At 44.7% G+C, this 20,636-nt stretch overlaps 1 protein-coding gene across 1 annotated transcript in view; it reads right to left on the bottom strand.

The window, feature by feature from the left end:
• LTBP2 (latent transforming growth factor beta binding protein 2) overlaps positions 1 to 18,826 on the bottom strand; it is a 193,071-nt gene extending 174,245 nt beyond the window's left edge. The window contains exons 1-2 of the mRNA XM_036735285.1: positions 18,366 to 18,826; positions 8,983 to 9,053 (exon numbers count right to left, since the gene is read on the bottom strand). Coding sequence (XP_036591180.1) covers positions 8,983 to 9,053; positions 18,366 to 18,826 — 532 coding nt within the window. The remainder of the gene's footprint in view (positions 1 to 8,982; positions 9,054 to 18,365) is intronic.
• Between the last annotated feature and the right edge of the window lie 1,810 nt (positions 18,827 to 20,636).

Here is a 20,636-nt window from a genome sequence, read left to right on the forward strand (position 1 = left end):
GTGACATGGCATCTGCCTCATACTTATCTCTAAGAAGCTTCCTGGGAATTCTTACCCAAGTCATCCTTTGTTTTCCACTGGAAGGCTTTTGTGGAACAGTGGAAAGAGGGCTAAATTTGTAGTCAAAGGGCCTGGATTGAAATCTCAGCTCTGCCACTTACTCATATGTGTGTCCTTGGATAAGTCACCTAACTTCTAGGGGCCTCAATTTCTAAATCTTTAAAATGAGGGATTTTGACTAACGGATCTCGAATATTCCTCCCAACTCTAAATCTGTAACTCTCTGGAGGCAGACTTTGGACAAGTTAGTTAGGCCTCAGTTTCTTCATATGTAAAATGAGGGAAATGGAGTACATTAATTCCAACTTCCCATCCAGCTGTATACCTATAGTGCTCCTAATCTCATTCTCTGCCTCACACACACAAAGAAAATGGAATTAACCATTAACCTTCCCTCACCCCAAATTCTTCTGTGGGTTTCTATCTTGAAGGACCTAGCCAATATATGGCACAAATATGGGTTTATGGGAGAGAGTCACTACCTGACTGCAGGGACACCACCCCCTACTCCCATCACTACAAAGAGGGCAGTACCTTGGGAAGGACTGGAAACAGTGTTCCAGAGCTCAGGGCTAGCCAAAAGCCCAGCTCCAAAATAGCAGTTGTGTTCACATAAAAGCCTCTAATGAGAGAAAGATGCCGTTCCTGGCCCCGCAAGCTCTTTGCAGACTCGGTCTGGCAGGCTGAATCGGCCTCTACTGTTTGGCGGTCAGAGGAGGGAAGGAAGGGGAGGGTGTGAGTCATACCTTGGCCCCCTGCTCCTGAACATGGACTCCACTGCAGGAGAGTAATTGCATTAACAAATGTTGAGATGTTGTAGCCGGCTGGGAGGCCTTGGGGCAGGCAGGGAGCAGCCCATTCCCACTGATGGGAATACTCCTCATCTTCAGTCAAAAGATCTGAAATCTAGAACTCGAAGGAAACTTAGAGGCCGTCATTTTACAGATGAGGAAACTGAGGCCCAGGGTGTCTAAGTGATTTGCCCAAAATCCCACAAAAAATAAGCATCAGAGACAGGATTTGAACCCATGTCCTCTGATTTCCCTTGAGCTCCATAGAGCCCTTGTGTCATAAGTAACCTCAGGAATGTGGGAAAGGATTGGGACTTGAAATCTCCATCCTAGATCCTATTGTTTCTCCCTGGTCAGAGAGGACAGAGCTCCTTGACTGGCTGAGGGCTGCCAAGCTGCCACAGAATCTGTCTGTGGCCCAGGCAGAAGGGTTAAGGGAAGGAAGATAGATGAAGTCACACGTTCAACTTGAAGGCAGCCTGGGACAGTGGAAAGAACACTGGATTTGGAGTCAGACAACGTAGTCTGAATTCTGGCTCTGCCACCTACTACCTATGTGACCTTTGGCAAGTCACTTTACAACTCTGGGCCTCGGTTTCCCTCATCTGTAAAATGAGAGGATTGGATAAGATAGTCTCTAAGGTCTCTCCCAGCTCTAAAGCTAGAGTCCTGTGAACTAATCTACAGTTTCTAAGTCCCACAGAGCTCAGACTGTCCAACCTGCTACCCCAGAAAGGGAAAACACAATGTAAGCCAGGAGAAGCAGCACAAGGATTTGTCTCTAACAAGTATTTGAGACAGGAGGTGAGAGAAAAGATTTATCAACATTATAAAATTCCAAGGACTTACAGAGTCCTTGGATGTGGAGGGTACAGGGAGGTCAATGTTCTGCATCTCCTGCTCCTTGTGGATCCAAGGTCCAGGACCACACTTCCTTTCCTGGCCTGGTCCCTACTGCAGGAAACTTGTTATTCAGTCATTTCAGTCATGTCCAGCTCTTCATGACCCCATTTGGGGTTTTCTTGGCAAGGATAGTGGAGTGGTTTGCCATTTCCTTCAGCAGCTCATTTTACAGGTGAGGAAACTGAGGCAAACAGGGTTAAGTGACTTGCCCAGGATTATTGTTGTAAATGTCTGAGGTCTTCCTGACTCCAGGTCCAGTGCTCTACCCACTGCACCATCTAGCTGCCTACTGGAGGAAATGCTCATCCCTTTTAACCATTTCCCTACTATCCCTCTGTTCTACCCTCATAAAATGGATATGTACATGTATACATACATGTATGTGTACATGTGTGTATGTGTGTGCATGTATATATGTATATGTGTATGTGCATACGTATGTGTATGTATATGTATATGCATATGTATATGTATATTGTTGAGAGAAAAAGACAGGCAGAGACAGAAAAAGAAACAGCTGTTTACCTTGAGTCTATAAGACTAAAGACTTCAGGCAACACAGTGGAAAAACCATTGGCCCTGGAACCAAAGGACCTGGGTCCAAATTGTGCCTCTGATGCTTAACCTTTGGCAGATCACTTAATGTCCCTATCCTGTTTCCTCATCTGCAAAGTGGAAGAGGAAGGTTGGACTTAATGGCTTCTGAGGCCCTTCTAACTCTAAATCTATGACTCCCCCCCAAAACCAATTCAGCATCTCCCCCCAGAAGTGTCCCCATGGAATAATTTTCCAATAGATATGAGGTAAGCATAGGAACTAGACCTGCAGTTTTATTGGGATGGGGATCATATCAATACAAGTTGCCACTTTTTCTGGACTTAGAGAGCTGCTTGGAGCACTGACAAGTTTGAATGACTTGCCTGGGCCACACCACCAGAATATGTCAGAAGTAGGGCTTGAAAGCAGGGATTCCTTGCTCTCTGGTATAGAGAGACCAACTCTCCATACTAGATTGCTCTAGGCTGCCTCTCGTCTAGCAGAGTAGATAGGTGTTCCCAAAAAGGCAGACTTAAGGAGGAAGAGGTCCCCCCACCCAGAACAGTTTGAACCTCGTTAAGCTGGGCCCTCTAGTTGCCAAAAACCCAGGCACTTCTTGGGAATCCTGCATCAGTTCAGAGAATATTGGACCAAGATCTCTCCTAACAATTCTCCCAGTGAAACCAGTCCCTTTCAGTACAGCAACCAGAGCCCAAAAATTCCCAGGGAAATTCTTTATGTTCCCTCCACTAACAGGCACAAGAACACCCCAGTATAGGGGGAGAGGGAAAAGACCCCCATGAAGTCTGGAAGTCCTTCCAAAAGCAACAGCTATAAATAGTACATTGCTCTCCTCTTCCACCTCCATCCCAATCCACCCATAACCCATTAGCCTTTCCCCACCTCAGAGCCACATTCAGCAGGCTCAACAGTCAGCTGTCTCTACAGGCACACAAACACATAAATCTCTCTCCAGAACTGGCAAAGTCACAGAGAGAAAGACAGATACAAAGATCCAGAGAAGGAGACAGAGGCCCAGATGGAGAGACACCATGGGGTTGGTCAAGGAAAGAGCTGGGGTGTCACCATCTACACCTGCAGTGGGGTAATGAAAGTTGGGGGTATAGGGAGAGAGGCCAAGGTAGGTGAGATGGGAAGAGAGAAGGATGGACCGATATGATAAAGTGACTTTGGTCTTTAAGAAAGGAACTCTTCATGAGAGAAAACTTCACTATGGATAGTATCAGTGAGCCCTGAATCTTCTCCATCTTCTCTAATGCTCAGTGGGTCTTGTTTGTCAGGTACTTGGAAACGGCCAGGTTAAGAGCTCACTGTTCCGTGGTGTTTAAAATTTGAGGGGGAGTGGGTAGGTGGGAGGATTGAAGCCAGACCCCATTTTATGGGGGGAACTTCATGCACAGCTCCTGACACATACACCCTCGGGAGTCGCCCCACATGTGTGAAACTGGCACAAAGAAATCATTAACATTCCCTAGCAATGGGAGTCTCCTTCTAACCCAAAAGGGCAGTTGGGGGAGGTGGGGAGAAGGAAGAAGCAGTGGGACATGAGGAGGCTAGAGAGCCAGCTGACAGGGCATGGAGCCAAGAGCCCTACATTTGAAGGCACTCAGGACATAGCCAGTTAGTCTTAGGCAAATGCTCCAACCCCCACGTGTTTCCCATTAGGCTCATTAGCAGCAAAATAGCAACAAGCAAACAGCGTCAGGATGAGCTAATTAGAAAATATTCCACTTGCGTACTGGTAGACTACAAGTGGGAAACCATTTACAGAGATGATGCCTACAGGCAATTGTCTCCCGGAGAGCTGCCAGGCTCCAAACGTGGGATCAGGATTGGTGAGAAGAGAGAGGAAGGTATGAAGAATGAAGAGAGAAGAGAAGGGTCATAAAAGGGAATTATTAGAAGTGGATCTTTTGGCAATAATCGACCAGTATCACCCTACAGGGTTTGGTCAAGCAGTTGTACACACATGTGTGTACGCATGCACACACACGCACTATTGCCAACATTCTACAGAGCCACCAAACCAATATTTCCAGTGTTGAAACTCCATTATGGCAAATGGTAAATGGTAAAGCTAGAAAATTGCAAGCATGTTTAGATAATGAGAATTTCTCTGGGACTCAAATGCCCAGCAGGAGGCTCAGGCATGGATGGGCCCATCTAATGGACAAGGAAGGTTGGAAGAGGTCCTGCTCCCATCAAAGTCAAGGCACCCGTCCTATTACTTCTTCATCTTATTTCCTAGCAGTGCCAAATTCACAACCAAACTGTCTTGTCCACAGGGCTCTTTTTTCACTAAGGGCCAAAGTGACTTTACCAACCCAAACCTCTTTATCATGTTGCAGAAGAAAGAGGACCAGATTCAGTGTCAGACAGCACAGGTTTAAGCTGTGATTTTGTTATTTCCCACATTTGTAGCCTTGGCCAAATCGCTTTGCCCCTCTACCCTAAATTCCTTCATTTTCGAAATGGGAAGGTTAGATTAGCTGACCTCTGAGGTCCCTCCCAGCTCCAGAGCTTTTTTCCATGACTCTTTGGTCTCTCCATTCCCGGTCTCCTGAATCTAAGACATCTGTCTTCCTATGATTAGCCCCAAGCACATTTCCCCCCTTTTCATGTTATCTGGGTAGGGGAAGTAAAGAAAAAGGAACCACATGCAGGAGGCAATGACGGTCAGCAAGCAGATGAATTCTTATATACCCAAAGCACAGAAAGGGGAGCGGGGAAGGAGAAGCACATACTAAGTGAGAGATGATGCGGGCCTGCACTAGGGTGGTGGCTATGTGAGTGGACAAAGGGGGATACATGTGAGATAGATCATAGATATAGAACCAGTAAGATTTGGCAACTAACTAGAAATGTGAGGTAGAGTAAGGAGTCCAGTTTGAAACCAAAGTTTCAAACCTGAAAGACTAGAAGAGTGGTGGTGACCTTGATGGGAATGGGAAACTTAGGAAAAGGGGTAGGTTTGGGGGGAAAGATAATGTTTTGGACATGTTGAGTTTGAGATGTCTATGGGAGATCTAGTGCAAAATGTCTAACAGCAGTTGGACATCATCATCATCATCATCATTGCCAGAGACCAGGACTGGATGCACAGACCTAGAAGTGGTCTTTGTAGAAATGATAAACCCATGGGAACAGATAAGGCTTCCAAGAGAACAGGTGGAAAGAGAGAAAATGAGAGACGAATACAGAATTTTACAGTACACCTGTTGTTAGAGGATGTGATATGAATGAAGAGCCAGTAGAACGGACAGAGGAACGACAGTCAATTAGCCAGTTAGGGAAAGTACCAGGAGAGAGTAGTGCCAACAAAAATCCACATAAAAGAGAGTGTCTAGGAGAAAAGGATGGCCGATGACATAGCATAATGGTGAAGCATCCAGAAGGATGTAGACTGGGAGAAGACCATCACATTTGGCAACTAGGATGCTATAAGCATGTATAAACTATGTCAGATTGCTTACTGTCTCAGGGAGGGGAAAGGGAAGGGAGGGAGAGATAGAATTTGGAACTCAAAACTTTTTTAAAATGAATGTTAAAACTTGTTTTGATATATAATTGAGGAAAAAATAAAATTTTTAAGTGTAAAAAGATGCAATAAAGAGTCAATGTTAAAAAAAAAAACAAGCAACAGCATGAAGCCTGAGTTCGTTATCAAAAATTGAAATGAAATGAAAAGATTTTGCTGAGGGACTTTTCAGAGAACATTGGAGAAATTTGAAAAAGAGATTTGATAACCAGGTATAAAAAAATTTAACAAGGGGCAACTAGGTGGTGCAATGAGTACAGCACCGGCTCTGGAGTCAGGAGGACCTGAGTTCAAATGCGGCCTCAGACACTTGAAACACTTACTAGCTGTGTGACCTTGGGCAAGTCATTTAACCCCAATTGCCCTGCCTTCCCCCTCCAAAAACAAAACAAAAAAAAATTTAACAGGAGATAGCTCAACTGAAGAAGAAATTAAAAAGTGAAACAGAGTAAAGACCTAGGTTGAAATGAAACAAGTCATAGGCTTGATACAAAAGAACAATTTAAAAAAATAGCATAAACAGAACAGTTACATTGAACAACAGTTTCAGAATGTGGAAGCCCAGCTTGCTTCCCATTGGCCCAGAAAGCTGCTCACCGAGGTGCTGCTCCAAGTGAAGCAGACATTGCATCTAGAAGCCCAACAATTTTGCCTAGAACTGAAGAGGTTGCCAAATCACGCAAGGGAGGAAGGGCTAACTTAAGAGGCATTACCTTTATTGCCTAGAATCTCAGCCATTAAATCCCCTAGGGTAATGAAACAAGACATAGAAGTTAGAAAAGCTGTTAGTGAGTTTATAATGTCAATCGACTTGGTTATAGATGAAGAAAGGGCAATAAGTAAAAATAAAAACAGGACAATTCAGCAATTCATATTAAATAAGTTAAGTTATAAAGTTGCTGGAGAAGTAGTTAGTCCTTCAGTTACATTGTTGAATTATATATAATGTGCTTTTCAATGTTATCAAATGCAACTATTATTACTATTAGGGGCAGCTTGGTGGTTCAGTGGTTAGAGCACTGGGCCTGGAGTCAGGAAGATCTGAGATCAAATCCAGCCTTAGACACTTACTAGGTATGTGACCCTGGACAAGTCACTTAACCTCTGTTTGCCTTAATCTACTGGAGAAGGAAACGGCAAAGCACTCTATTATCTTCACCAAGAAAATCTCATGGACAGCATTGGCCTGCTATGGTCCATGGGTTCATGAAGAATTGGACATGATTGAACAACAAGAAATTATTACTACTGCTAGTGTTGCATTTTTTCTTATTTAAAAACCAGTCAAATGGTTTTTTGCATTATGATATATGTGTATTTTAATATCAGTGTAATAGAAATATAGATTTGGTATGCTTCCAAAGTATTTTCAAGGGACTAAAAACTTTTGGCTGAAAGGAGAAATGTAACACCCATTTCAAAGGCCTCTCCTACAGATGCTATAGTTACTGGTACTGTACTATAAGAGCCAAATGGAATGTTTAATATTTGGCAGTTGAAGCTGGAAGTTTATTGAAAAACTGAGAAAAAGGGTTAATGGAGATAGTGTGAGAGAAACTGTGGAGAATTCAGAAAGAAGATAAGAAAAACTTCTTTCTTAGAACTGTCAACTGTATATTATGAAGAAACATTATAAAGAGAATTTAGGAGAAGTGAACCTGGAGAAAAACAGTTAAGAGTAACAGCTTGAGAAAAGATGAAGAGACTGTTATGGCTGCAGAGAAGCTGAAGAAGACAGAGAGAAAGAACATGGAGGTATCTTCTTTCCTGATAAAGCTACTTTAACTTTTTTCTTATAAAGAAGATGAAAAGGATTATTGAGGAGAGATTTTGCTTGTTACTTTAAATAAACTGAATAGTAGAACTGTGTTCCCAGAAGCAAGGAGAAGTCATCAGGTATTACAGTGATGGTTAGAGGTCACTCTGGTATTCACACAGCTAAAACATAAAGAATTAATTATATCTCTGTGATATTATTGATTATATTATTAACAAATTGTATAGCCAGGAACTTTTACGTTCATTTAATCCTAAGAGATATATCATGGGGTGTGTGTGTGTGTGTGTGTGTAAATCCCTAATCACCCAAGGTTAATATTTTCTCAATAAAGTGTGAGGTAAGGTCCTCAACTGAAAGAATAGAAAGAAGGGAAGGTATGGGAGGTTCAAGGAGATAAGAAAAAGTTTAAAATAGACTCCATAGGGAATGGGATAGGAATCAATTAGGGAAGAATAAAAGAATCTCCTTGCTGCAGTAAGGGCCCAGTTGAGGTTATATATATTAGAAAGCGTCGCAGATTTGAAATGAGAGGAACTGAGTTAGAATCCTAGCAGTAGCCTGTGTTACAATTCAGTTTTCTAATCTCTAAATTTATAATCCCATGAGCTTTCTTTCCTCAGACTTTTCCCTGTTCATTCCTACCCTCCCATTCACCCTAACCCACCTCCCCTTCCAACCAATCTTAGGGGTATTTCTTTAGCAGCAGTTCCAAAGTAAAAATGGTCAAGAAATCCATAATAACAACTCACTTGTTTTAAAGTTTGCAAAGTACTCTCTGCACAATAACACTAGGATGCAGGGTTTGTTGAGAATTATTATCTCTCTTTTAAACATGAGGAAACTGAGACACAGAGAAGTTAATGAATTTATCTAGAGTTACACAGCCCAATGAGTCAGAATCAGGACTGGAATTCTGGTCAGTGCCCACGATCAGGACACTTTCAGCTACATAGATGCTTCCTTCTGCCTCCCTGTAGAGTGAGTTAAAACAATGTCCATCTTTCATAGATTACAAGGGAACAACAGACATCTGAGGAAGGACTGCCCAGGAAATCTGGGTGTAAGCCAACAAGAACTTGAAAAGGACCTGACCAGAGGTACCACGCAAGGGTGGTAAGTGCTGAAAGTGGAACTATAACCTTAGAACTGGGGGCCTTTTAAAACACAAGTAAGAATGTAATGTGCACATTCATTTTCTCAATTGAAAACATTTTAAAATATACCCTTCCTGCCCCACCCCCATCAATTCCTTTAGAAGGGGGCGGGATGTGAAGTACAAGGAGAAGGTTAAGGAACACAGTTTTCCCACAGGCTCAAGAATGCCCTGTTTGGAAGAATTGGGGTCAACTCACGTTTGATGCACTGGTTGGTGCTGTTGGCAGTCGTCCATCCTGGGCAGCACCGTCCCCCGCAGACGTTCCTCCTGCATGACCACAATAGTGTTAAGTGAAAGGCACTCTGGGAATATTTGCCTGAGGCCAGTACCCAGCTTCAGATAACCCATATCCCTTTCCCATTGCTGTTCCCTTCTGAAGCAGCATACCTTTGGCCTGTTTGGGGCTTATCAGTCAAGTTTTACCCATTGTTCATTGCATAGGGGCATCATGTTGGTGGAAGCTGAGACAAGGAAGGTGAGAAAGCAGTAAAAAAGCCATGATCTGAATCTTAGATGTGCTTGTAATTTAACAGGAGCAACAGGATAAAGACCTTTGTAAAAAAAAAATATATGAGAATGCTAAAATAAGCTAACATATAAACAAATGCACTTAGTGTGAATTGTTTTTAACTAAAAATTTGGCAAGGCTGGTGCTAGAGTAAGTGGGTTGGCTGATGTGAAATATACAGGGCCAGAGAGTGTTTTTTTTTTTGATTCAGCACTTCTGTTGGGTATCAGAGACCAAGGGGCTCTCCCTCTGCACTCTGCCTGGGCTCTTAGTTTTAGAGTATTGGGAACCAATGGCTCTCACTGATTAGAGTAGTGCTACAGCTATGTCTGTGCTTGAGGAAAAATCATGTTGGCAGCTCAGTGAAAGAAGTAGTAAGAGAGAGCTGAGGCAGAGACCTTTCAGAGGCTAGTATAATAATCCAGGCAAGAGAAAAAGAGAACCTGAATTAGGGTTGCAGTTCCGTGAATGGAGACAAGAGGACATAGAGGAGAGGGGGACAAAGAGAAGGGAAGGGAAGGGAAGGGAAGGGAAGGGAAGGGAAGGGAAGGGAAAGAGAAAGAGAAAGGGAAGAAAAGAAAGAAGGATAAAATGAGAGAGGGAAGGGAAGGGAAGGGAAGGGAAGGGAAGGGAAAGAGAAAGGGAAGAAAAGAAAGAAGGATAAAATGAGAGAGGGAGGGAAAGATGAAGGGAAGGGAAGGGAAGGGAAGGGAAGGGAAGGGAAGGGAAGGGAAGGGAAGGGAAAGAGAAAGGGAAGAAAAGAAAGAAGGATAAAATGAGAGAGGGAGGGAAAGATGAAGGGAAGGGAAGGGAAGGGAAGGGAAGGGAAGGGAAGGGAAGGGAAGGGAAGGGAAGGGAAGGGAAGAAAGAAGGATAAAATGAGAGAGGGAGGGAAAGATGAAGGAAGTAAGGGAAGGAAGGAAAGAAGGAGGGAAAGAAAGAGGGGAAAAGGAAAGAAGGAAAGGAACATTTATGAAGTGCCTACTACATGCCAGGCATTGTGTTAAGTCCTTTACAAAAATCTCATTTGATCCTCACAACAACCTTGGGAAATAAATGCCATTATTTCTCCCATTTTACAGATGAGAAAACTGAAGCAAACAGAAATAGGTGACTTGCCCATGATTATGGAGCTAGTAAAGTAAGCACCTGAAGTCAGGTTTAAATCTTCGTGACTCCAGGCCCAGTGCTCTATCCACTGAACCACCTCTCTGCTTCTTCAGGAGAAAGAGAGCTGTCTAGATTGACTGGGAAATGACTCTGTTCTTTCAACACAAACTTCTCCTCAAAACAAAAGCTCACCATTTTAATATCAATATTCAACCAGTGTTGTAGTATGGCCATGAGACATGGAACACGGCAATCTTTGAAGAATTGAAAATCACCCAGATAGCAATAAAAAGGGACGTGGTGGGTATGAGTTGATTTCAACACATTACAAACAGGGAATTCTGAAGGACAGGAAGAATAAAGGATGTCATCCAAGAAATGTAGAAGGGAAAAAGAAGGCTGCTTGGTCACATGACAAAAGTAAGCCCATGTGAGCCATTGCTAACTTCACAATGTCAAGACAAGTTAAGTAAGGTCCCAGTATGTTAGATAAACCCTGTGGTGAATGTATCACATGAATCACGCAGAGTGGGCAGTTAAGGGTGGGTTAGGATCTGCATTATTGTAAGGAATCCCTAAATTGATAAAATCACAAATCTATTCGAATATTTCTCCAAGGAAGCACTCTAAACCTGGGAGCGAATGCCCCTGTAGGCAAATGGTTCCTTGACTTTGGCCTAGCTATGTGGGAGAAGGGATTATTCTAAGACGGGACTAAATCCCTAAAACCCAGGGCTGGGCTAGAGGTCCTAGCGTTGCTTAGGCCAAGAGAAGTTCTCCCAGGGCAAGGAGTTCTTAACTTTTTTTAAGTCATATATATCCATTTGGTAGATTGGTGAAACAAACTTATGTACTCCTTCAGAAGTCTGGTGAAACCTATGGACCCCTTCTCAGAATAATGGTTTTTAAATGCATAAAGTATCTAAGATTACAAAGAAATCAAAGTGTTAGATATAAGTTAAGAACCCCTGCCCTAAGGTCTCTTTGGTCTTCATTTGTCCAGGGTCAAACTGGCCTTTGTTATTACCAGTGGTCATCATCAATAGTCATTTTTGAGTGCCATACTATAAGTATGGCTTAGGGACCTAGGGGAGATTCACTAGGACATTTAACCTCAGGTAGTCAACTTGGTAAAGGGTTTCTAAGGTAAGTATATTTCATAGCTGCAGAATATAAGTGCTATCCAGACTTAACAAGGGTAGAGTGTTTAAGTGACTGAATATTTATAATGAAGTTTTTCCTGATTTCTCTAGCTGCCACTGTCCCCCTTAGTCCTCCCCCTCAATTACCTTATACTTGGCACATAATACACACTTATAAAATGTGTTTTGACTGATTAATGCTTTGAAATCCATAACTGCCAGCAGGTACACCACGAATATGCCTCCTAGATTTGGGGCAAACTTCCTACAAAGGCATTAGACATTCACTGTAAAGGGCCTCAATTCCAAAAGCCTGAAATGGATGGAAGAATTGTCTCAGATGATCAGGGACACAAGAGATAGAAGAAGGCAATGGGGAGTGAAGATTGAAGAAGCGCACAGATTTCAGAGGTGAAGAAAAAATGGGGTGAAGAGATGGAAAAGAGTAAGGTCATGTGCAAAGGACTAGAATGGAGTAGAGTGGTAGAATCGTAGAATCTCTATGTCCACATTATGGAGGAAAAGGATAGAGTCTTTCTCTGGACTGTGTGATGCGAAGGCTAACAAAGAAACGGAGGTCTTTTCTATCCTCCAACTGGTTCAGGTCACAAGGGAGTAGAAAAGATGAAAGAACTAGAAGTGAGGGTGAGGCTAAAATTATTAGGGGGCTGATTAGAACTAGAGATACTTAGACTGGAACTAGAGATAGGGAAGCCTGTTCTAGACAAAGGGAAGTTAAGAGCTTAGCATTACATGAACTAGAACTAGCAATGAGGAGTCTAGTGTCCAGAGGGGAGAGCTGATTCTGGTGGCCATTTTTAAACCTCTGTGGACAGCATGGGGGAGCATCTTGTCCCACTTAGGAGTTTGTTTGACATTTGAGTGGACCCCAAAGCCTGTGTGGTTTTTGGAGCCTCACAAAGAATACAAAATAAATTCCTTTGGCTTAAAAAAAAAACTGAGGCCCATTCCTGGCCTTCTGAACCAACATTAAGGGGAGCTGCCACCCAGGGAGCTCCAGGAATGTCCCCTACAGCCAAGTCACCCCTCTGGCCTATGGCTCAACCTTCCTGGATCAGACATCTCTAGCACCAGCCTCTTCCAGAAGTCTCCCATGCCCTCTGGCACTCTTCTTTCATCACCAAGACCTATTCCAGGAAAACTAAGTAGGGTGATTTGGTCAGTCACACCTATTCCTGAGTTCTGGCCTCCAATACTTGGAAAAAGGCCCCAGGACCCTTCCAGGGTTTCTAGGGGAAAGGGGGAGCAGCTGGAGGGCAGAAATGGCATATCCATCTGTAGACTGTTGTTGTTGTTCAGTCATTTCAGTTGTGTCTGACTCTTCATGATCCCATTTAGGGTTTTCTTGGCAAAGGTACTGGAGTGGTTTGCCATTTCCTTCTCCAGCTTATTTTACAGATGAGGAAGCTAAGGCAAACAGAGTTAAATGATTTGCCTAGGGTCACATAGCTTGTGTATGAGGTCAGATTTGAACTCAGGACTTCCTGACTCCAGGCCCAGCACTCTGTCCACTGCACCACCTGGCTGTTCCACTATATATTATGGTCCCCTTATAATAATTACAAGGTGTGTCAGAGGTTGAGAGGTCAGTGAGAACAAACAGAACTGGGTTTGGTGGACTCAGAGGACATAGGGTGGTGGGAGGATGGGAGCAAAAGGCTGTGACTAGCAGAGAACCCATCCTGAGAAGTGTACTGGGGCCAAACATTCCTATCTTATACACTGATAACAGTTTAGTATTTCTGCATTAGGGAGTTTGCATTAGGGAGAATGGCCATTCCCACTTAAAGTCTACCCTTTGGTGCTCCCATTAGAGATGAAATACTAAACTGAATCGACCATGGGTTTGACCCAAGCTCACAAGGCTTATGATCTTACAGTTTGAGAAGTTCAAATTTGTCCCAGAAAGCTCCCTTGAAGCTATTAGAGATGAACAGTAAGCAGCTAAGAAAACATTAATGAACTGGGTGGGAATAAGAAGTGAACCCTGCTATTACTGCTTAATGATAAATGATAAATGAACAAGCTTTTATTAAGTACCCACTGTATCCTAGGCCCCATGTTAGGTGCTGGGTTTACAAGGACAAAGATGAAATAATCCCTGCCCTCAAGAAACTTAACATTTTATTGGGGTGCCAGGGGTGGGGAACCTATGGATTTGTTCTGTGAAGTTTGGATTCAGTCAAAGGGTCACACTTGAGGACCTAGAGGGCCACACGTGGCCTCAAGGCTGCAACTTCCCCACCCCTGAACTAAATGATTTCCAAAATTCTATGAAGAGTTGACCACCAGTGAGGCCAGCGTAACCCAGTGACAGCACTGCAGTTCCACGTTTTACCAGCAGGTGGCGATTAGCTGTCAGTGCTAAGTAGCTGGGGGCAAGCTTCACATTGGTCAGCCTATCTGCACATCATTGTTCACAGTAGAGTGGGATCATAGGATCAACGACTTAAAATTAGAATGGACCTTAGAAATCTAGTCTAACAACCTCACTTAGCAGATGAAGAAAGGAAAGAAGGCCCAGGGCTTTGGCAACCTCCTCAAGGTCACACAGGAGGTGACAGAACAGGGTATTTTAAGCCAGGATCTCAGACTCTGTATGTCTTTCCAAGATGAGATGAATGACATAACAAGATCCCTTCCACTCAGGCCCCCACAGGCCAGTAGAGAGTGATAGACTAAAGTTGGGAGGAAGCAGCCTTCCCCCTTACCCAGAAGAGCACACAAGTAATGTCTTACGTCATTGTCTGTGTGTGAGGTGTGTACCTGACCACACTTCACCTGGAGCCCCTTTGTATACACACATTCAACTGCACCAGATTAATTTTTCTAAAGTATCATGAACATATCACTTCTGTTGTTGTTCTTCAGTCATTTCAGTTGTGTCCAACTCTTCAGGACACCATTTGCGGTTTTCTTGGCAAAGATGCTGGAATAGTTTGCCATTTCCTTCTCCAGCTCATTTTACTGATGAGGAAACTGAGGCAAACAGGGTGAAGTGACTTGTCTAGGGTCACACATCTAGTGTCTGAGGCCAGATGTGAGCTCAGGAAGAGGAGTCTTCCTGACATCAGTGGACACTGTCCACTATGCCACCCAGCTGCCCCATACATCACTTCCCTACTCCCAAACTTTCAAGGACTCCCCATTATATATAGGATGACATCCAAATTCTTTAGTTTGCCATTTAGGGTCCTTTGTGATCTAACCCTGATCTGCCTACTCAGCCTATTTCCTCCCAGCCACATGAACAGTTTTATCTTTTGCCACCTCCCCCCACCCCAGTAATATGGCCTCATCCCATCTCCCAATTCTGACCATTTTCACTTGTGGTCCCCCGTGCCTGGAATTCTCTCCTTCCTCATCTTGGCCTCCTGGCTTCCTTGGCTTCCTCCCCCCTTCTACAGGAAAGCTCTCCCAAACTTCATGAATGCTAGCGCTTTCCCTCTGAAATTATCTCCAATTTATCTTGTATATAGTTTGCCCATCCATAGCTGTTTGAATGTAGTCTCCCTCATTAGATTAGGAGCTCCTCGAGAGGAAAGACTGCCTTTTGCCATTCTTTGTATCCCCTGTGCTTTTACATGGTGTTTGTCAAATAGTAATTAACTGACTGATTGGTCTCCTCACCTGTGCACTTTTGCTGATATCATCACCCCTATTCGCACTGTCTTTTCTCTCCTCTTCTTACATCCTTCCCTTTCTTCAAGGCCTAACTCAGGTCCTGCCTTCTCTCATCTGTCCCTCAGTGGTTCCAGTTCATAACGATCACTCCTTCCCTTGAACTCCTACAGCACTTTCTCCTAAAGGGTCACTCGTCTCTGTATGTTTTTGTTCTACTCTCCCAAATCTGTTAGATTGACAGGTCTCTGAGCAGTGCCTCATGCATCTTGGCATCCTCAGGGCATTGCTCAAGCTCGAAGTGATTCCTCAACCTCAAATCTCTCCATTTTGCTTGGACCTCTTTTCATGTAATAACTTTTACTGGAATTACTTGTAAACATCAGCCCTCCCACTAATTTGGGAAAGGCCCAAGGGCTGTACCTTGCTGCATCTTTGTAATCCCCAGTGGCTAGCACAGTATAGATGCTTAAGAAATGTTTGTTGAATTTGTGGAAGCTCAATTGCACTCAGAAACGTTGTTATTAGTGAAGATGGTGAGGGGAAACATGAGTCTGCTTATAAATGCCCAGACTATCCAAATGCTTACTACATGGGGGCAGAGTAAAGGGCTGGGGAACCAATGTGGATTATCAGTGCTGATTCAGATATTACTGCTTTAGTATGTTGTTGTTGTTAATTTGTTTCAGTCATGTCCAACTCTCTGTGACCCCATTTGGGGTTTTCTTGGCAGAAATACTGGAGTGGTTTGCCATTTCTTTCTCCAGCTCATTTCACAGATGAGGAAACTGAGGCAAACAGGGCTAAGTGACTTGCCTAGGGTCACACAGCTAGTAAGCGTCTGGGGTCAGATTTGAACTCAGGTCGTCCTGACTCCAGAGCCAGCACTCTATCCACTACATCACCAAGCTCTCTTGTGGGAAGTGTGGGAGAGTGGAAATCCCTGTTGCTAGCTAGCCTCTCTGGGCCTCAAATGTCCTCAACTGTAAAAAGAAGAGACAGGAATAGATCTCCACTGATATCCCTTCTATCTCCTTCATTTTACAGAGAAGGAAACTGAGGCCCACTGAGTTTAGGTGGTATGTCCCAAATCACATAGCTGGGTTTCAAATCCTGGCCCCCTTTACTCAATACTCAATACTCAATACCACAGCTTTCCACTAAACCACCTTTCTACTATCTTTATGGCTCTAATTTTTTCTTTTGGAGGGGGGAAGGGCAATTGGGTTTAAGTGACTTGCCCAAGGTCACACAGCTAGTAAGTGTCAGTCGTCTGAGGCCGGATTTGAACTCAGGTCTTCCTGACTCTAGGGCGGGTGCTCTATTCACTGCACCACCTAGCTGCCCCACCTTTCTACTATCTTTAATTCTTACTCCACACTACCGTTTTCCAGCCCACCTACCTTTTCTCAGAGCTTCTGGTAGGGTGGTGGGAAGTTTGAATGGAACTTGTCCAAGGGATGTGAGGAACACGTAACAGAGAAACACTGGGAGAAACATCCCCTACATTCAACAACTGAGTTGTTACTAACGAATGAATGAATACCATTTCTACACTGGCATGGCAAAGCTAATTTTCGAAAATATTGTCTTCTATGCAGGCCTTCTATACATACCTTCTATGCAGGCAAGCTGTATAATTTATGTGTTGTACATATGTATGTAGACAGAAAGGTAGACAGACAGACAGACAGATAGATAGATAGATAGATAGATAGATGGATGGATGGATGGATGGATGGATGGATGGATGGATGGATGGATAAAGACACATGAGTATGCCAGAGAATGGTTTGCCCTTCTCCATGGAAATACAACAGCAATTGAGATCACTGACTTAGTCCACTCAATCATTGGAGCCCAAATGGAATGTATAAATTGGGTGAGAGGAGTGGGGACATTCCTGCTGATGTCCTTGCCAGCTTTGCTCACTGCTCTCTGTAACACTGCCCAATAACCACAGTTCACCTCAGGAAGCACCTGTGGGGCTCCAGGCACCAGCCTGGCACACCGTTGTTCGAAATGGGCTATGGTATCTACAGCCCAGGCAGAAGGAGAGCTTCTCCTAAGAAAGCAGAAGAATTGGGAGGCATGAGTGAAAGTGCGATGTTACACTGGGAAGATGAATAAGAAGAGGGGAACGTATTTATCTGTGTATGGGTGTGTTGTGGACAGCTCAGTTCTACAAAGAGTATTCCGGGGAGCAAGCGCACAAATACACACACACACACACACACACACACACACACACACACACAGCCGCAACCCAAATCTAAAATGTTTAGCTCCAGACTTCCACCTACTCCCAGTTACTAAGCTCAGTGGGCAATTTTCCCAGGTCCCCTCCCCCATCTCTATCCCATTCAAGTGTACCGTCCTCTTGAACATTCTCAGACAAACCCACGCGTTCACACAAACACCAAATTTCCCTTCAAAAACTGAGTACCAGAATAGAATCGATCTCCACCTGCGAGTGCAGTCCTCTGTACCTCCTCTTTCCCCACCTCCACCCAGTCGGGCCCCCACTCTTCCGCTGGAAACATTCCCCAGGGGCCACTGCTCTGGGATTCAGGAGCAGCACACAGATGTGAATCCTGGTAAAGAAAACCTTCAGCTTCTGGTTCATTCTGCCGGCTCCGACGAGGGGCGCCTGGACCTGGTTGCACTTCTCTTAGCCAGAGCAAAGCTCAGTTTCCTTATGTGAATTGTGGGTGTGCAGACACCTCGGGGTTAAGAAAGTTAAATTAGAGGGGAGGATGAAACTGAGGGTGTTGTAGAGAAGCTGAGCTCGGATAGCTGAGGAGGGGCAGGCAGCTCTCACATAGAGGCTCAAAGTTTGGGTCTCGGCTCGAAAAAACGGAGCAGGTGCCAACGGCAAGGAGTGGGGGGGGCAGGAAGTGATAGTTATTTCATTGATCTATCTATAGATCTATTCATATACATAGATATCTATCACTTCCTGCCCCTCCCTACACCCTTTCTATATTGATATATAGCCATATATAATCCAAAAGATATATATGTATATGCATATACATAAAACATACATACCTATGTATGTGTGTATATACATACAAAGTGACATATAAGCTTGGTAATGAACTTCCCAAAAGCAATAACTACACACACACACACACACACACACACACACACAAACACACACATACTTGGCCTTACCCCATCAGTCGCCCGCGCGATGAGGGCGGGGGCGGGGGCGGGGGCGCAGCCCGGACTCTCTGCCCTGTCCGAGGGCGCTGCACAGCCGAGGCAGACCTAGCCAGAGGTGGGTTCTGCTGTCTTAGGGTAACCGAAGACATCTGTGCAGGTGACAGGACTCTACGGGTCTGCTGTGTTCTGAGAAGCCTCCTGATCTCGCCGTCGGTGGGGTTCCTCAGGTGCCCCCAACCCGGCTGGGGTACATCTCCGTGAGCCTGACCTGGACCAAGCCCTCCTTGCTCCCGGAACAGACTGTACACCTTGCCTACAGTCGCACCAGAATGACTGAACCCAGGTCGCCGAAGCCGGCCCCGATCCCTGCCCGCGGGCTCGTACCTCCCCACGAGATCCCGCTGAGCATCACCCATACCCACAAAGAGAGCCAGGGTCAAGGGCAGAAAGCTTCTCCAGTAGCTCCCCATGGTTGGCCTCGGGCGAGAAGAACTTAGCGAACAACAAGCTGCAGCCGCCACATGTAGCACCCGGAGCAGCTGCACACCGGCCTCCCAGGCTCCTGATCTCGCCAGGCAGGAGATGCTTGCCTTGAGCGCCTCGGAAGCTCACTTTCCACCCAGCAATCACTGTTCCAAACCCGCCACCCGATCAGGGGGTTGGGGGAAAGAGGAGCTCCGGGTTTGGGCAGCTCCGGGATATTGAGAATTCTCCCGAATTCAGACCTGTTCTGATTCCCGGCCCCTTGCCTACGGTTCAGCCCCGTGCCCCCAGCCCACTCTGCGCACACAGCTGCTTGCACCTTCTGGTTTCTTCCCCCTGTCACTGCAACCTCGGGAGGGGATGTGGAGGGTTTTATTTTTGGAAACCTCCCACTTTTTTTTTTCTAGTCTCTTTTATCCACACTATTGCCCCCTCCTCGGAGAGACGGCTCAGCCTCCTCATTACGGGAGAGAGGGAAGAATTCCAGTAACACCCACTTTGGCACAACGAAGCATACGAGAGGCGGAGGGGTATTAACCTCTGAAGTGCTAGGGAGAGGCAGGTCCCCTGCTCAGAGCTGGACCCAAGAGCCCGCAGGGGAGGTAGGGCCCGTGGAGGTCGCGGATCCAGTGCATCTCCCACTAGTCAGCCCTGACTGTTTTCCTTCTCTTTCCTCTGCCCCTCACCTTTTCAGGGCGTCTCTCAGGGGCTAGTGGTGAATTCTGGTGGCCTCAAAGCACCTTGAAACTGAGTCATTGAGTGGTACATGAGAAAGGGTAACGGGTCCAAGTCTCGAGATACAGAAACTACTACCTCCAATCTCTTCCCAGAGAGCTGATACCATTCATGCCCAGTGCCACATGTCGCGCGTGGCTGGAGGACAGTCCAGAACTCTCTTGCCTCCGCCTTCCCCTGGGGCATAAAGGGGCTTTTAGAAGATGACATGAGCAGTATGCCCCCTAGTGGAATTAACCGAGTTCTTCATTCATAGCTACAGCGTATTAAATGATTGTGAAACCACAGCCCTGCCTTGCATTCTTAACACTCATCCAGCCAGAAGTTCAAAGTAATTTGCCACTAGGAACTCATTCATCTCATCCTGTTCAAATCTTTGAGCCCTCCATCACTGCAATTTCCTTATAAGTTAAAGTCAAGTCAGAGATGTGTGTGTTGACTGGAGTGAGGGATGGGGTGGGTGTTATTCTGGGGTAGGTGACACCCATTTTTGCAGGGGCACAAAGTCATATAAGAAGCCAGTGATAAGGTGGAGGATAAAATACAAGCTTCCTAATCGTGAGGGTTTCCTTGATCGCTGTCCTCCTTCCCCTCTTAGTATTTTATTCCTACATTTCGTGTGGTAGCTACCATAATCTACCTGTATCATATTTAGAACAGGTAATTTCCCTTCTAGCTTGGAAGTTTCTTTTATATTCAATTCTAATTACGCTATCCTGATGTATTATTTCTGAATTTATTTCTTTTTCTTGAAAATAAACTCTAGAAAGCACACTCATGTTCTAAAGGAGGGGGAGGAATGGAGGATGGGGGGACAGTGGATAAAAGGAAAAGAGGTAGCAGATTCCAGGCCAGAGCTTACAGTAGTGTAGGTAATTAATTGTAATGCCTTCTCTCTATTGATTATCTCTCATTTATCCATACATAGATAGATAGATATGTCCATATCTATATACATATGTCCATGTAAATCCATATACATACACACATACATAATCTCTCTCTACGTATGTATGAATGTGTGTGTGTGTGTATATATATATATATATGTATGTATCTTGT

This window comes from Trichosurus vulpecula, chromosome 8 (assembly GCF_011100635.1).
Source record: "Trichosurus vulpecula isolate mTriVul1 chromosome 8, mTriVul1.pri, whole genome shotgun sequence".
Lineage (NCBI taxonomy): Eukaryota > Metazoa > Chordata > Mammalia > Diprotodontia > Phalangeridae > Trichosurus > Trichosurus vulpecula.